Source organism: Callionymus lyra, chromosome 13 (assembly GCF_982586985.1).
Source record: "Callionymus lyra chromosome 13, fCalLyr1.hap1.1, whole genome shotgun sequence".
Classification (NCBI taxonomy): Eukaryota; Metazoa; Chordata; class Actinopteri; order Syngnathiformes; family Callionymidae; genus Callionymus; species Callionymus lyra.
The window spans coordinates 142,501-162,112 of record NC_141830.1 but is presented as its reverse complement, the minus strand read 5'-3'; the positions used below and the strand labels follow the sequence as shown (position 1 = coordinate 162,112).

General features: G+C 35.2%; 2 protein-coding genes across 2 annotated transcripts in view; both read right to left on the bottom strand.

The window, feature by feature from the left end:
* Positions 1-8,463: 8,463 nt before the first annotated feature.
* allc (allantoicase) lies at positions 8,464-14,092 on the bottom strand. The gene is made up of 11 exons (XM_087805780.1): positions 14,012-14,092; positions 13,883-13,933; positions 13,736-13,823; positions 13,556-13,675; positions 13,422-13,501; positions 10,410-10,542; positions 10,190-10,345; positions 9,898-9,971; positions 8,945-9,053; positions 8,774-8,892; positions 8,464-8,720 (listed from the first exon to the last, which is right to left on the bottom strand). Exons 1-11 carry the CDS (start codon positions 14,090-14,092, stop codon positions 8,559-8,561), a joined length of 1,173 nt encoding a protein of 390 aa, XP_087661906.1. The 3' UTR covers positions 8,464-8,558.
* A 5,425-nt stretch (positions 14,093-19,517) lies between these two features.
* The window catches only part of LOC148066874 (kunitz-type protease inhibitor 1-like), a 13,394-nt gene continuing 13,299 nt past the window's right edge, over positions 19,518-19,612 (bottom strand). The window contains exon 10 of the mRNA XM_087805895.1: positions 19,518-19,612. This exon is cut by the window's right edge and continues 224 nt beyond it. The gene's annotated coding sequence lies outside the window, so the exon portion shown is untranslated.

The window sequence follows — 19,612 nt, the reverse complement described above, 5'->3', positions numbered from 1 at the left end:
ATATTTCACTTTAGATATAAATAAATATATTTAAATTTAGATATAAATAAATATATTTCACTTTAGATATAAATAAATATATTTAACTTTAGATATAAATAAATATATTTAACTTTAGATATGAATAAATATATTTAAATTTAGATATAAATAAATATATTTCACTTTAGATATAAATAAATATATTTCACTTTAGATATGAATAAATATATGTCACTTTAGATATAAATAAATATATTTCACTTTAGATATAAATAAATATATTTCACTTTAGATATAAATAAATATATTTCACTTTAGATATAAATAAATATATTTCACTTTAGATATAAATAAATATATTTAACTTTAGATATAAATAAATATATTTAACTTTAGATATAAATAAATATATTTCACTTTAGATATAAATAAATATATTTCACTTTAGATATAAATAAATATATTTCACTTTAGATATAAATAAATATATTTCACTTTAGATATAAATAAATATATTTAACTTTAGATATAAATAAATATATTTCACTTTAGATATGAATAAATATATTTCACTTTAGATATAAATAAATATATTTCACTTTAGATATAAATAAATATATTTCACTTTAGATATGAATAAATATATTTCACTTTAGATATAAATAAATATATTTCACTTTAGATATGAATAAATATATTTCACTTTAGATATAAATAAATATATTTCACTTTAGATATAAATAAATATATTTCACTTTAGATATGAATAAATATATTTCACTTTAGATATAAATAAATATATTTCACTTTAGATATGAATAAATATATTTAACTTTAGATATAAATAAATATATTTCACTTTAGATATAAATAAATATATTTCACTTTAGATATAAATAAATATATTTCACTTTAGATATGAATAAATATATTTAACTTTAGATATAAATAAATATATTTCACTTTAGATATAAATAAATATATTTCACTTTAGATATGAATAAATATATTTAAATTTAGATATAAATAAATATATTTCACTTTAGATATAAATAAATATATTTAAATTTAGATATAAATAAATATATTTCACTTTAGATATAAATAAATATATTTAAATTTAGATATAAATAAGTATATTTCACTTTAGATATAAATAAATATATTTCACTTTAGATATAAATAAATATATTTCACATTAGATATAAATAAATATATTTAACTTTAGATATAAATAAATATATTTCACTTTAGATATAAATAAATATATTTCACTTTAGATATAAATAAATATATTTCACTTTAGATATAAATAAATATATTTCACTTTAAATATAAATAAATATATTTCACTTTAGATATAAATAAATATATTTCATTTTAAATATAAATAAATATATTTCACTTTAGATATAAATAAATATATTTCATTTTAAATATAAATAAATATATTTCACTTTAGATATAAATAAATATATTTAACTTTAGATATAAATAAATATATTTCAATTTAGATATAAATAAATATATTTCACTTTAGATATAAATAAATATATTTCACTTTAGATATAAATAAATATATTTCACTTTAGATATAAATAAATATATTTCACATTAAATATAAATAAATATATTTCACTTTAGATATAAATAAATATATTTCACTTTAGATATAAATAAATATATTTCACTTTAGATATGAATAAATATATTTCACATTAAATATAAATAAATATATTTCACTTTAGATATAAATAAATATATTTCACTTTAGATATGAATAAATATATTTCACTTTAGATATAAATAAATATATTTCACTTTAGATATAAATAAATATATTTAACTTTAGATATAAATAAATATATTTCACTTTAGATATAAATAAATATATTTCACATTAGATATAAATAAATATATTTCACTTTAGATATAAATAAATATATTTCACTTTAGATATAAATAAATATATTTCACTTTAGATATAAATAAATATATTTCACTTTAGATATAAATAAATATATGTCACTTTAGATATAAATAAATATATTTCACTTTAGATATAAATAAATATATTTCACTTTAGATATAAATAAATATATTTCACTTTAGATATGAATAAATATATTTAACTTTAGATATAAATAAATATATTTCACTTTAGATATAAATAAATATATTTCACTTTAGATATGAATAAATATATTTAACTTTAGATATAAATAAATATATTTCACTTTAGATATAAATAAATATATTTCACTTTAGATATAAATAAATATATTTCACTTTAGATATGAATAAATATATTTCACTTTAGATATGAATAAATATATTTCACTTTAGATATAAATAAATAAATATATTTCACTTTAGATATAAATAAATATATTTCACTTTAGATATAAATAAATATATGTCACTTTAGATATAAATAAATATATTTCACTTTAGATATAAATAAATATATTTCACTTTAGATATGAATAAATATATTTCACTTTAGATATAAATAAATATATTTCACTTTAGATATGAATAAATATATTTAACTTTAGATATAAATAAATATATTTCACTTTAGATATAAATAAATATATTTCAATTTAGATATAAATAAATATATTTCACTTTAGATATAAATAAATATATTTAAATTTAGATATAAATAAATATATTTCACTTTAGATATAAATAAATATATTTAACTTTAGATATGAATAAATATATTTCACTTTAGATATAAATAAATATATTTAACTTTAGATATAAATAAATATATTTAACTTTAGATATGAATAAATATATTTAACTTTAGATATAAATAAATATATTTCACTTTAGATATAAATAAATATATTTAACTTTAGATATGAATAAATATATTTCACTTTAGATATAAATAAATATATTTAACTTTAGATATGAATAAATATATTTCACTTTAGATATAAATAAATATATTTAACTTTAGATATAAATAAATATATTTAACTTTAGATATGAATAAATATATTTAACTTTAGATATAAATAAATATATTTAACTTTAGATATAAATAAATATATTTAACTTTAGATATGAATAAATATATTTCACTTTAGATATAAATAAATATATTTAACTTTAGATATGAATAAATATATTTCACTTTAGATATAAATAAATATATTTAAATTTAGATATAAATAAATATATTTCACTTTAGATATAAATAAATATATTTCACTTTAGATATGAATAAATATATTTCACTTTAGATATGAATAAATATATTTCACTTTAGATATAAATAAATAAATATATTTCACTTTAGATATAAATAAATATATTTCACTTTAGATATAAATAAATATATGTCACTTTAGATATAAATAAATATATTTCACTTTAGATATAAATAAATATATTTCACTTTAGATATGAATAAATATATTTCACTTTAGATATAAATAAATATATTTCACTTTAGATATGAATAAATATATTTAACTTTAGATATAAATAAATATATTTCACTTTAGATATAAATAAATATATTTCAATTTAGATATAAATAAATATATTTCACTTTAGATATAAATAAATATATTTAAATTTAGATATAAATAAATATATTTCACTTTAGATATAAATAAATATATTTAACTTTAGATATGAATAAATATATTTCACTTTAGATATAAATAAATATATTTAACTTTAGATATAAATAAATATATTTAACTTTAGATATGAATAAATATATTTAACTTTAGATATAAATAAATATATTTCACTTTAGATATAAATAAATATATTTAACTTTAGATATGAATAAATATATTTCACTTTAGATATAAATAAATATATTTAACTTTAGATATGAATAAATATATTTCACTTTAGATATAAATAAATATATTTAACTTTAGATATAAATAAATATATTTAACTTTAGATATGAATAAATATATTTAACTTTAGATATAAATAAATATATTTAACTTTAGATATAAATAAATATATTTAACTTTAGATATGAATAAATATATTTCACTTTAGATATAAATAAATATATTTAACTTTAGATATGAATAAATATATTTCACTTTAGATATAAATAAATATATTTAAATTTAGATATAAATAAATATATTTCACTTTAGATATAAATAAATATATTTCACTTTAGATATGAATAAATATATTTAAATTTAGATATAAATAAATATATTTCACTTTAGATATAAATAAATATATTTCACTTTAGATATGAATAAATATATTTAAATTTAGATATAAATAAATATATTTCACTTTAGATATGAATAAATATATTTAACTTTAGATTTGAATAAATATATTTCACGTTAGATATAAATAAATATATTTCACTTTAGATATAAATAAATATATTTCACTTTAGAAATAAATAAATATATTTAACTTTAGATATAAATAAATATATTTCACTTTAGATATAAATAAATATATTTTACTTTAGATATAAATAAATATATTTAAATTTAGATTTGAATTAATATATTTAACTTTAGATATAAATAAATATATTTCACTTTAGATATAAATAAATATATTTCACTTTAGAAATAAATAAATATATTTAACTTTAGATATAAATAAATATATTTCACTTTAGATATAAATAAATATATTTTACTTTAGATATAAATAAATATATTTTACTTTAGATATAAATAAATATATTTCGATTTAGATATAAATAAATATATTTCACTTTAGATATAAATAAATATATTTCACTTTAGATATAAATAAATATATTTCACTTTAGATATAAATAAATATATTTCAATTTAGATATAAATAAATATATTTCACTTTAGATATAAATAAATATATTTCACTTTAGATATAAATAAATATATTTCACTTTAGATATAAATAAATATATTTAAATTTAGATATAAATAAATATATTTCACTTTAGATGTAAATAAATATATTTAAATTTAGATATAAATAAATATATTTCACTTTAGATGTAAATAAATATATTTCACTTTAGATATAAATAAATATATTTCACTTTAGATATAAATAAATATATTTCACTTTAGATATAAATAAATATATTTCACTTTAGAAATAAATAAATATATTTAAATTTAGATATAAATAAATATATTTCACTTTAGATATAAATAAATATATTTCACTTTAGATATAAATAAATATATTTCACATTAGATATAAATAAATATATTTCACTTTAGAAATAAATAAATATATTTCACTTTAGATATAAATAAATATATGTCACTTTAGATATAAATAAATATATTTCACTTTAGATGTAAATAAATATATTTCACATTAGATATAAATAAATATATTTCACTTTAGATATGAATAAATATATTTAACTTTAGATATAAATAAATATATTTCACTTTAGATATGAATAAATATATTTAACTTTAGATATGAATAAATATATTTCACTTTAGATATAAATAAATATATTTCACTTTAGATATAAATAAATATATTTAACTTTAGATATGAATAAATATATTTAACTTTAGATATGAATAAATATATTTCACTTTAGATATAAATAAATATATTTAACTTTAGATATGAATAAATATATTTCACTTTAGATATAAATAAATATATGTCACTTTAGATATAAATAAATATATTTAACTTTAGATATAAATAAATATATGTCACTTTAGATATAAATAAATATATTTAACTTTAGATATAAATAAATATATGTCACTTTAGATATAAATAAATATATTTCACTTTAGATATGAATAAATATATTTAACTTTAGATATGAATAAATATATTTCACTTTAGATATAAATAAATATATTTCACTTTAGATATAAATAAATATATTTAACTTTAGATATGAATAAATATATTTAACTTTAGATATGAATAAATATATTTCACTTTAGATATAAATAAATATATTTAACTTTAGATATGAATAAATATATTTCACTTTAGATATAAATAAATATATTTAATTTAGATATAAATAAATATATTTCACTTTAGATATAAATAAATATATTTAAATTTAGATATAAATAAATATATGTCACTTTAGATATAAATAAATATATTTCACTTTAGATATAAATAAATATATTTAACTTTAGATATAAATAAATATATTTCACTTTAGATATAAATAAATATATTTAACTTTAGATATAAATAAATATATTTAACTTTAGATATAAATAAATATATTTAACTTTAGATATAAATAAATATATTCTGATCTCTTGTGTTTTTACGAAGAAAAGTGAAACTTAATTTCCTAAAGAAATAACTATTTGTTCAATTTCTGTCAAAAGCATCAAATATGTCCATAAAATATATAAAAATATGAAAAGTCAAATATTTGTGATGATTGAAGAAAACAAACGTTTAAAATCCAGTGAAGGTAGAAATATTTGATCTCTGTTGATATTAAACAAATGTCTTCAAATGACAAGAATCAACTAAAGACACGACTTCGTATCAAACATATTTAAAAAATGGTGGATCTGTTGAAATACGATGTAACCCAACAAATACTTCTTTATTCAGAGAAAACATTCAACTATTCTGAAGTACTCTTTAGTACTGTAGAGTTTCTCTGTTGGACTCCCAGCCCTCTGTTGGACTCCCAGCCCTCTGTTGGACTCCCAGCCCTCTGTTAGACTCCCAGCCCTCTGTTGGACTCCCAGCCCTCTGTTGGACTCCCGGCCCCTCTGTTGGACTCCCAGCCCTCTGTTAGACTCCCAGCCCTCTGTTGGACTCCCAGCCCCTCTGTTGGACTCCCGGCCCCTCTGTTGGACTCCCAGCCCTCTGTTGGACTCCCAGCCCTCTGTTGGACTCCCAGCCCCTCTGTTCGACTCCCAGCCCTCTGTTGGACTCCCAGCCCTCTGTTGGACTCCCAGCCCTCTGTTGGACTCCCAGCCCTCTGTTGGACTCCCGGCCCCTCTGTTGGACTCCCAGCCCTCTGTTGGACTCCCAGCCCTCTGTTGGACTCCCAGCCCCTCTGTTCGACTCCCAGCCCTCTGTTGGACTCCCAGCCCTCTGTTGGACTCCCAGCCCTCTGTTGGACTCCCAGCCCTCTGTTGGACTCCCAGCCCTCTGTTGGACTCCCAGCCCCTCTGTTGGACTCCCAGCCCTCTGTTGGACTCCCAGCCCCTCTGTTGGACTCCCAGCCCTCTGTTGGACTCCCAGCCCTCTGTTGGACTCCCAGCCCTCTGTTGGACTCCCAGCCCCTCTGTTGGACTCCCAGCCCCTCTGTTGGACTCCCAGCCCTCTGTTGGACTCCCAGCCCTCTGTTGGACTCCCAGCCCCTCTGTTGGACTCCCAGCCCCTCTGTTGGACTCCCAGCCCTCTGTTGGACTCCCAGCCCTCTGTTGGACTCCCAGCCCTCTGTTGGACTCCCAGCCCTCTGTTGGACTCCCAGCCCTCTGTTGGACTCCCAGCCCCTCTGTTGGACTCCCAGCCCTCTGTTGGACTCCCAGCCCCTCTGTTGGACTCCCAGCCCTCTGTTGGACTCCCAGCCCTCTGTTGGACTCCCAGCCCTCTGTTGGACTCCCAGCCCCTCTGTTGGACTCCCAGCCCCTCTGTTGGACTCCCAGCCCTCTGTTGGACTCCCAGCCCTCTGTTGGACTCCCAGCCCCTCTGTTGGACTCCCAGCCCTCTGTTGGACTCCCAGCCCTCTGTTTGACTCCCGGCCCCTGAGCCCTGCACCAAGAGTGTGAAAGTCGACAAGTCGATCTTCATCAATTCACTTGAAACATCTGGATTCTTTGGGCCTCATAGTGAGACATTCAGCAGGTGCAGGACTCTCTCAGGGCCCGGTCTGCAGGACTCTCTCAGGGCCCGGTCTGCAGGACTCTCTCAGGGCCCGGTCTGCAGGACTCTCTCAGGGCCCGGTCTGCAGGACTCTCTCAGGGCCCGGTCTGCAGGACTCTCTCAGGGCCCGGTCTGCAGGACTCTCTCAGGGTCCGGTCTGCAGGACTCTCTCAGGGCCCGGTCTGCAGGACTCTCTCAGGGTCCGGTCTGCAGGACTCTCTCAGGGCCCGGTCTGCAGGACTCTCTCAGGGTCCGGTCTGCAGGACTCTCTCAGGGCCCGGTCTGCAGGACTCTCTCAGGGTCCGGTCTGCAGGACTCTCTCAGGGCCCGGTCTGCAGGACTCTCTCAGGGCCCGGTCTGCAGGACTCTCTCAGGGCCCGGTCTGCAGGACTCTCTCAGGGCCCGGTCTGCAGGACTCTCTCAGGGCCCGGTCTGCAGGACTCTCTCAGGGCCCGGTCTGCAGGACTCTCTCAGGGCCCGGTCTGCAGGACTCTCTCAGGGCCCGGTCTGCAGGACTATCAGGTCCAGTATGAGTGTGTTCTGTGTAGGTTCTGCTGCTGCTCGCCCTCCAAGCTTCGTCTCTCTCTCTCTCTTTGTGTTGTTATTGTGTTGTTAAGTTACTACACACTGTTACTTATTTATCATTTTAATGATTTCTTTGCTTCTGCTGCCTCCGGAGGATCCGAGCAGGAAGTGCAGGTGGGGGTCAGGGTCGCCTCAGGGGGTCACAGTTTGGCCAGCTGTCTCTCCGGACCGCCCGTGGAACTCGGGTGACCCCAGACCCGCAGTCGACTGACGCCTCCGTCGGGCGAGATGCTGAGTCGCACATGAGTGACGGCAGGAAGTCCCGCCTCCAGCAGGAAGACGTGAGCGTGATGCGGACGAAGCTGCGGAGACATGGCGTCACTTGTGGGCGGAGCTAAGAGTGAGCTGGCCTGACCTTCTGCGGCGGCAGGAGGGTCGTCCAGGCCACGTGAGTCCAGCACCTTCTCCTGCAGCGCGTCTCCTCCTCAGGGGTCAAAGAGCACGACTCCAGGCTGCAAGAGTCCGGGAAGTTCCCTGCAGACCCAGAGTTCTGTGTCCGACTCGATGGTCGTGGTCACCGACTCACCTTTGAAGTGATGCGTGTCCACGTCCACCTTGCTGAGGACGCCGGCCCGGGCCAGACGGAACACGACCCACTCGCCGCCCGGGACGTTCAAGATCCCACTGTGGTCCACCTGCATCATCATGACATCATCATGACATCATCATGACATCATCATGACATCATTATGACATCATCATGACATCATCATGACATCATCATGACATCATCATGACATCATCATGACATCATCATGACATCATCACAAGCGTCATCATGACATCATCATGACATCATCATGACATCATCACAAGCGTCATCATGACATCATCATGACATCGTCATGACATCATCATGACATCATCATGACATCATCACAAGCGTCATCATGACATCATCATGACATCATCATGACATCATCATGACATCATCATGACATCATCACAAGCGTCATCATGACATCATCATGACATCGTCATGACATCATCATGACATCATCATGACATCATCACAAGCGTCATCATGACATCATCATGACATCATCATGACATCATCATGACATCATCATGACATCATCACAAGCGTCATCATGACATCATCATGACATCGTCATGACATCATCATGACATCATCATGACATCATCACAAGCGTCATCATGACATCATCATGACATCATCATGACATCATCATGACATCATCATGACATCATCATGACATCATCATGACATCATCACGACATCATCATGACATCATCATGACATCATCATGACATCATCACGACATCATCATGACATCATCACAAGCGTCATCATGACATCATCATGACATCATCACAAGCGTCATCATGACATCATCATGACATCATCACAAGCGTCATCATGACATCATCATGACATCATCATGACATCATCATGACATCATCATGACATCATCATGACATCATCATGACATCACTGCACAGAAGCTGCTGCTTTACCTGCAAGATCTTCGGTCGGTCGAGTCTCCTGGCAGTTTCCCATCCGTCCGCCATGTTGGCTGCTGGACCAGGACCTGCCCGACGACAACAACCACCACTGAAGACACACATGACCACGACTGAGACAGTCTGACCGCGAGGCTACGATGATTGACATGTGATTTGATTGACATGTGATTGACATGTGACAGGATCAGCGCCGTCCTGGCCATACATCCATCAACCGGGTCGACAGTGACTAGGACTGACCGACAAGACCGTCATCGGTCAACAAAGGTCGTGTGTTTCTCACCAATCATATTGCGCGGATGACCAAAGTGGGCGTCGCTAAATCCCACACACACGCCACCATTGGTCAGAGCGACCAAGTCCACGTCCTGATTGGCCGGGAGAGAAGACAAGGACGTTTGTCCAACTCCGTAGACGCGCAGACGAGCGATGCCTCCGTCTGTGGACTCACACCGTCATTTGTGTGTTTGTGTGTGTACCTGCGTGTGCGTATGTGTGTCTACCTGGGTACATGTTGAGGCGCAGGTGCGTCACTCGCTGGTCAAAGTTCACCTGAAAGTAGTTGTGGCAGCACTCGGAGTATCCTGGCTTGAGCTGGGCCACGCCCACCAGCTCTGGCCACGCCTCCGAGCAGAGCTGTGGACGAGGAGCGTCACCTTTGCTGTGTCTCAAATCACATACTTGTGTACTCAAAGTTGGTATTTTTAGTGCGTAAGTGCGTCTAAATTCTTAGTATGCGAAATTTAGTGCTCCATACTCACTAAATTGTTACTTAAAATGCCCACAAAACTAAGTATGGATCGATGGACACTAACCACCCGTTTAATTCAATTCAATTGAAGAATTCAATTCTTCTTCTAAACCAAACGTGCTGCCAGCAGGTGTCGCTAGTGTTCCTACAGCTGGTTGAAACCATCGTTAAATAGTAGTAGAAGAAGAAGCTGTCGCATCATTTCCTGTTAGTGTGTAGCAGCAGAGTTTGATTTGAGACAAACTATCTGTGGAGGATTAGTTACTAGTTAGTACGTACACTATCCTGATGATACTAACTTCTAGTATACTAAGAGAAGTATGTGATTTGAGACAAACTATCTGTGGAGGATTAGTTACTAGTTAGTACGTACACTATCCTGATGATACTAACTTCTAGTATACTAAGAGAAGTATGTTTGAGACATACTATCTGTGGAGGATTAGTTACTAGTTAGTACGTACACTATCCTGATGATACTAACTTCTAGTATACTAAGAGAAGTATGTGATTTGAGACAAACTATCTGTGGAGGATTAGTTACTAGTTAGTACGTACACTATCCTGATGATACTAACTTCTGGTATACTAAGAGAAGTATGTTTGAGACATACTATCTGTGGAGGATTAGTTACTAGTTAGTACATACACTATCCTGATGCATACTAACTTCTAGTATACTAAGAGAAGTATGTTTGAGACATACTATCTGTGGAGGATTAGTTACTAGTTAGTACGTACACTATCCTGATGATACTAACTTCTAGTATACTAAGAGAAGTATGTTTGAGACATACTATCTGTGGAGGATTAGTTACTAGTTAGTAGGTACACTATCCTGATGCATACTAACTTCTAGTATACTAAGAGAAGTATGTTTGAGACATACTATCTGTGGAGGATTAGTTACTAGTTAGTAGGTACACTATCCTGATGATACTAACTTCTAGTATACTAAGAGAAGTATGTTTGAGACATACTATCTGTGGAGGATTAGTTACTAGTTAGTACGTACACTATCTTGATGCATACTAACTTCTAGTATACTAAGAGAAGTATGTTTGAGACGTACTATCTGTGGAGGATTAGTTACTAGTTAGTACGTACACTATCCTGATGATACTAACTTCTAGTATACTAAGAGAAGTATGTGATTTGAGACAAACTATCTGTGGAGGATTAGTTACTAGTTAGTACGTACACTATCCTGATGATACTAACTTCTAGTATACTAAGAGAAGTATGTTTGAGACATACTATCTGTGGAGGATTAGTTACTAGTTAGTACGTACACTATCCTGATGATACTAACTTCTAGTATACTAAGAGAAGTATGTGATTTGAGACAAACTATCTGTGGAGGATTAGTTACTAGTTAGTACGTACACTATCCTGATGATACTAACTTCTGGTATACTAAGAGAAGTATGTTTGAGACATACTATCTGTGGAGGATTAGTTACTAGTTAGTACATACACTATCCTGATGCATACTAACTTCTAGTATACTAAGAGAAGTATGTTTGAGACATACTATCTGTGGAGGATTAGTTACTAGTTAGTACGTACACTATCCTGATGATACTAACTTCTAGTATACTAAGAGAAGTATGTTTGAGACATACTATCTGTGGAGGATTAGTTACTAGTTAGTAGGTACACTATCCTGATGCATACTAACTTCTAGTATACTAAGAGAAGTATGTTTGAGACATACTATCTGTGGAGGATTAGTTACTAGTTAGTAGGTACACTATCCTGATGATACTAACTTCTAGTATACTAAGAGAAGTATGTTTGAGACATACTATCTGTGGAGGATTAGTTACTAGTTAGTACGTACACTATCTTGATGCATACTAACTTCTAGTATACTAAGAGAAGTATGTTTGAGACGTACTATCTGTGGAGGATTAGTTACTAGTTAGTACGTACACTATCCTGATGATACTAACTTCTAGTATACTAAGAGAAGTATGTGATTTGAGACAAACTATCTGTGGAGGATTAGTTACTAGTTAGTACGTACACTATCCTGATGATACTAACTTCTAGTATACTAAGAGAAGTATGTTTGAGACATACTATCTGTGGAGGATTAGTTACTAGTTAGTAGGTACACTATCCTGATGCATACTAACTTCTAGTATACTAAGAGAAGTATGTTTGAGACATACTATCTGTGGAGGATTAGTTACTAGTTAGTAGGTACACTATCCTGATGCATACTAACTTCTAGTATACTAAGAGAAGTATGTTTGAGACATACTATCTGTGGAGGATTAGTTACTAGTTAGTAGGTACACTATCCTGATGATACTAACTTCTAGTATACTAAGAGAAGTATGTTTGAGACATACTATCTGTGGAGGATTAGTTACTAGTTAGTACGTACACTATCTTGATGCATACTAACTTCTAGTATACTAAGAGAAGTATGTTTGAGACGTACTATCTGTGGAGGATTAGTTACTAGTTATAACGTACACTATCCTGATGATACTAACTTCTAGTATACTAAGAGAAGTATGTTTGAGACATACTATCTGTGGAGGATTAGTTACTAGTTAGTACGTACACTATCCTGATGCATACTAACTTCTAGTATACTAAGAGAAGTATGTTTGAGACATACTATCTGTGGAGGATTAGTTACTAGTTAGTACGTACACTATCCTGATGCATACTAACTTCTAGTATACTAAGAGAAGTATGCGATTTGAGACATACTATCTGTGGACCGTGAAGCGTGAAAGTTTCAAACCTCGGAAGCGGCCGCGAGCTGCTGGTCCGACGCCTTCATCCCGGTGCGGTCGCCCTGGAGCACGAGGTCAGGGGGAGGGTCTGCGGGGGGGGCAGCATGAGCGACACCTGCAGGTCACGAGAAGAACTACATACCCAGACTCGCCGCCTGAAGAGACACGAAGGGCGAGTGGTTCCCGGTGAAGAACGACGTGTCCACGTCCACGCCATGAATCACTCCTGTGACCCCGAGTTGAATAATGCACCAGTCGTGACCTGAACACACAACACACGTCCAGAGACGGCTCCCGCACCTTACCTTCACATTGCATTAACCTGGACTTCTTTTCCTTCTCGTCTCCCATCCGTCCATCAACTTCCCGAAGTCTGTGAAGGACGTCGGACAGAACTTGGCTGCTTCCTTCTGTGAGGACATGAGTGTGACTCGAGAGCGCCGCCCGCAGGATCTCAGGTGAACTGTACCTTCAGCAGGTTTGCTGCAGGAGCGAACCACTCGTCCGTGGCAAACACAACCTGGAAGAGGCGTCAGTGGGTTACGTGGAGCGGAGCAGCAGGATCTGACCCGGACACCAGGTCACCTGAGAGTCTCACCTGTCCGCCGACGTCTTCACACGCCAGGTCGTTCAGGTGGACAAAGTCCGGCTCCTGCGTCTCTGCCTGACGTCTCTGCATTTCTGGACTGAAGAGACCAAAGGTTGACGACCGGGAGGTCTTTCTGAAGGTCACGTGATCCTCACGCAAACACAAGGATCCGGATTCTGATTGGTTCTCAATGTTTGTGTGTCAAACACACACAAGCGGTTCGTTAGAGAGACACACACACACACACACACACACACACACACACACACACACACACACACACACACACACACACACACACACACAGACACACAGACACACAGACACACACACAGACACACACACACACACACACACACAGACACACAGACACACACACACAGACACACACACAGACACACACACACACAGACACGCGCGCAAACACACACACACAGACACACACACACACACACACACACATACAGACACACACGCGCACACACACACAGACACAGACAGACAGACAGACACACGCGCACACACACACACACAGACACACGTGCGCACACACACCCCGACACTCACAGACACACGCACACACACACACACACACACACACACAGACAAACACACACACATAGAATCCCTTATTAGGTGTGTATATTATCATATACACACACATATACAAGCACACACATATACACACACACAGACACACACAGACACACACACACACACAGACAAACACACACACATATACACACACATATACACGCACACACATATATATATACACACACACACACACACATATACACACACACAGACACACACAGACACACACACAGACACACACAGACATGCGCGCAAACACACACACACAGACACACACACACACACACACATACAGACACACACGCGCACACACACACACAGACACACACAGACAGACAGACACACGCGCACACACACACACACAGACAGACACACACAGACACACGTGCGCACACACACCCCGACACTCACAGACACACGCACACACACACACACAGACAAACACACACACATAGAATCCCTTATTAGGTGTGTATATTATCATATACACACACATATACAAGCACACACATATACACACACACAGACACACACAGACACACACACACACACAGACAAACACACACACATATACACACACATATACACGCACACACATATATATATACACACACACACACACACACACACATATACACACACGCGCACACACACACATGTACACACACACACAACTCACTGCACAGTGAGTCCTGCCTCATCCTCACCTGTGCAAATTTACTGGGGTCGGTAAGGTGTCGTACACTGCTCGGAGTAGAAAGGATATCCGGAAGGTCTCCAACCGCCACAGTTCACTCCATGTGATGGATCTCTTGTGAAGCCTCCACCTCGTCCAGGCTCCTTGAGTTGCAAGCTCGATGGATCTTGCTCTTCTCCGTTCTTCCTCAGGGTTTCGGACTTCCTCCTGGATCTCTTCTACCTAGGACTTTAACCACTGCTGAAAATGTGATGAACCTAGCCCCTGTCTACCCGTGCAAGGGTTCCCAATGATGTCTTTGGTCCATAGAGAACATTCTGCCTGGGTAATCGTAGTGCTGGCGGCCCACTTGCGGCCAGATGTTGTTTTGACTCTGTTCTGTTGGTATATCCAGCACTTGTACTTTCCAGGCAGGCCAGACTTATCAATCTTATACAGCTAATCCTCAACTTGTTTTACGGTGCTGGAGATGCTGTTCTTGTCTGACAGGGAATCATCATACCACTTTCCAAGGCATTTTATTGGGTTTCCCTGGATGTTAGGGATCACTTCCCCTTGAACAAGTAGCTCAAACCTTCCAGTCATTTTTCCCTTTTGGATCACAAGGTACCTTGGTTTCTTGAGCTTGAAGACCATCTTTGCCCAGGTGGCCATACGATCCAGTTCTGCAAGGACCCATCTTGCCTGCACGTGAGTTGGTGTTATCACGGTAAAGTCATCCATGAATGCCCTTATCACCGGCTGTTGACACCCTGCAGCGGTCTTTGGCCCTCTTGCCTTTACACCCGCTGCTGTGATGACAAGGTTCATTCCCATGATGAACAAAATGGTAGAGATTGTGCATCCTGTCACTATGTCTTTCTCTACTGGCTGCCACTTTGTTGTAAACTTGGCAGACTGGAATCTTAGCTTGAGGTCTTTCAAGTAGCTGGTGATCATGCCTTGGATGTTATGTGGGATGTGGTAGTAGTCCAAAGCCACTTGGATCAAGTTGTGGGGAATAGACCCATATGTGTTCGCAAAGTCAAGCCAGACAACCGTTAAGCTGCCTTTCTTCTCCTTTGCTTCTTGAATGAGTTGGCTGAGGATCCCTGTATGCTCCAAGTACCTGGAGAATGCTTCGATACTGCTCTTCTGAATAGAAGTGTTAATATATCCATTCTGGGTCATGTAGGTGCTCATTCTTCTGGCAAGCACATAAAAGAAAATCTTCCCCTCCACACCAAGTAGGGAGATAGTTTGGAACTGGCTGATCTGTGTGGATCCTCCAAGCCTCCACAGTTTTCGGAGGAGCTTGGGGCATTTCTTGTATACTTTGTACGGTATACCACAGGGACCTGGGGCAGAAGAGGAACTTGTGTGCTTGACAAACTCTTGAGCCTCTCTCCATGATGGACACTAACCGTGCTAAGGGGTGTGGTAGGTGGGTTGGTGTTAGCGAGCCCATGGTTTCCTTCCAGGGCTTTCTCTCTTGGAGGGTCACTAAATGTCTCCTCCACAGACTGCTCCACCTCCTCTTTGGAACTTGATCGAGTCCCAGATCTTGCCTCCCCAAGATGTGATTTGGTGAAGCGGTAGCGGTCCTTTATAAACTGGGCTCGCACAGCTTCCTGCTTCTTCCGCCGCTGTTTGAACCTCTCAGCTCTTCTTATCCTGATGAGCTGATCGCGGAGACTGGCAGTCTGGCAGTCTGTTACAATAGTGTAAACTGCACTTGCCAGTTTGAATTGCTTCCTGTTGTTGAAGTTGTTCGATCTTTCTTTCTCTTCTGTTTTCATTTCTTTCTGGTCTTTCTTTGTTCTCTTTTCTGGGCATGGTTTCAAACCGTTCTTTTGCCATGTTGTAGTTGATGGCTGTCAGTGAATCCACCTTCCTTTCTGCTGATCCAGCTTGAACTGCTCCAAGCACCTTGTCCAGATCTTCATCTAACATGGAGCAGTCGTTTTTATCACTCAACTTGGGCCACTTGATTCTTTCCTTGGTTGGCTGGGGTGGGCTTTCTGGAGTGGTGTTAGAGGCTCTCCTTGTGTGAGCTCGGGAGATTGCCGGCACTGAGAGATCATTAGGACTGTGGTGTTCTTCCTGCCTAGAATTCTCCTGCGTCTCACCACATGAGACATCTGAGCGGTGTGCTTGCATCCTTCCCTCCCCGGACTTGGACTTGCTCTGGTGTATTTTGGGTCCTCTTGTACTTTTGCAGATCCTTCCGCAACTGCATTTGACTTCTGGTACCTCCCCGGTCAAGGTGGTTTACCTGAGCCTTCTCTGCGTCTGTGTCACTGAAGAGTCTTTAGCCATTGAATTTGTCCTGATGAGCCTCTCATCCTCCCCCCCTCTCGGGAGGCTCTGGGGGTATTGCTCTTTTGTCGATTCTGTAGCTTGCTTGGTGCCCTCTTACGAGTGCTACAACAGGCTACTGCTGGCCCCTGTTTCCCCGCCAGTCTTTCCTGGAGGTCAACAGACTCTCCAGCGTCACTGACCTTTCTCGGTCAGACCTTCATGATCTGATCCAGACTTACACCCCAGCTCGGGCTCTGAGGTCTGTGGATCAGAATCTACTGATGGTTCCTGAACTTCCGGACCAGAGGAGAGAAATCCTTCCAGACTGTTGCTCCTAAGCTTTGGAACCATCTCTGTGTTTGATGATCTACTGACTCCTTCAAGAAACATCTGTGTTTGATGATCTACTGACTCCTTCAAGAAACATCTCTGTGTTTGATGATCTACTGACTCCTTCAAGAAACATCTGTGTTTGATGATCTACTGACTCCTTCAAGAAACATCTGTGGTTGATGATCTACTGACTCCTTCAAGAAACATATGTGTTTGATGATCTACTGACTCCTTCAAGAAACATCTGTGTTTGATGATCTACTGACTCCTTCAAGAAACATCTGTGTTTGATGATCTACTGACTCCTTCAAGAAACATGTGTGTTTGATGATCTACTGACTCCTTCAAGAAACATGTGTGTTTGATGATCTACTGACTCCTTCAAGAAACATGTGTGTTTGATGATCTACTGACTCCTTCAAGAAACATGTGTGTTTGATGATCTACTGACTCCTTCAAGAAACATGTGTGTTTGATGATCTACTGACTCCTTCAAGAAACATGTGTGTTTGATGATCTACTGACTCCTTCAAGAAACATGTGTGTTTGATGATCTACTGACTCCTTCAAGAAACATGTGTGTTTGATGATCTACTGACTCCTTCAAGAAACATGTGTGTTTGATGATCTACTGACTCCTTCAAGAAACATCTGTGTTTGATGATCTACTGACTCCTTCAAGAAACATGTGTGTTTGATGATCTACTGACTCCTTCAAGAAACATGTGTGTTTGATGATCTACTGACTCCTTCAAGAAACATGTGTGTTTGATGATCTACTGACTCCTTCAAGAAACATGTGTGTTTGATGATCTACTGACTCCTTCAAGAAACATGTGTGTTTGATGATCTACTGACTCCTTCAAGAAACATCTGTGTTTGATGATCTACTGACTCCTTCAAGAAACATCTGTGTTTGATGATCTACTGACTCCTTCAAGAAACATCTCTGTGTTTGATGATCTACTGACTCCTTCAAGAAACATGTGTGTTTGATGATCTACTGACTCCTTCAAGAAACATCTCTGTGTTTGATGATCTACTGACTCCTTCAAGAAACATCTCTGTGTTTGATGATCTACTGACTCCTTCAAGAAACATGTGTGTTTGATGATCTACTGACTCCTTCAAGAAACATCTGTGTTTGATGATCTACTGACTCCTTCAAGAAACATCTGTGTTTGATGATCTACTGACTCCTTCAAGAAACATGTGTGTTTGATGATCTACTGACTCCTTCAAGAAACATCTGTGTTTGATGATCTACTGACTCCTTCAAGAAACATCTGTGTTTGATGATCTACTGACTCCTTCAAGAAACATCTCTGTGTTTGATGATCTACTGACTCCTTCAAGAAACATGTGTGTTTGATGATCTACTGACTCCTTCAAGAAACATCTGTGTTTGATGATCTACTGACTCCTTCAAGAAACATCTCAAGACACTTTGATTTGAGCTTTTCCTTGATTTTCTGGAACTCCTGTTGTGTTCTCAGTTTTATCTTGATCTTTTAAAGTATATATTTGATTGAATATTGTTTTCATTGTTTAAGTGCTTTGTGACCCTGGTCTAGAAAAGTTCTATACAAATACAAATGACTCACTTACTTACAAAGACAAACCTTTATTGAGAAAACAGTCCCGCATGAAACACAATAACACCTAAGAACCGGGGCGGCTGCAACACCATGATGACATCACAC

What these genes read in the sequence shown, in the direction of transcription:
- allc (XM_087805780.1), bottom strand. Translation starts at nt 14,092, where the DNA reads ATGCAGAGACGTCAGGCAGAGACGCAGGAGCCGGACTTTGTCCACCTG. An exon ending in GGACACGCATCACTTCAAAG is followed by an intron (nt 8,893 to 8,944) that starts GTGAGTCGGTGA and finishes CTGGGTCTGCAG; the next exon opens with GGAACTTCCCGGACTCTTGC. An exon ending in CCCTCCTGCCGCCGCAGAAG is followed by an intron (nt 8,721 to 8,773) that starts GTCAGGCCAGCT and finishes ATGTCTCCGCAG; the next exon opens with CTTCGTCCGCATCACGCTCA.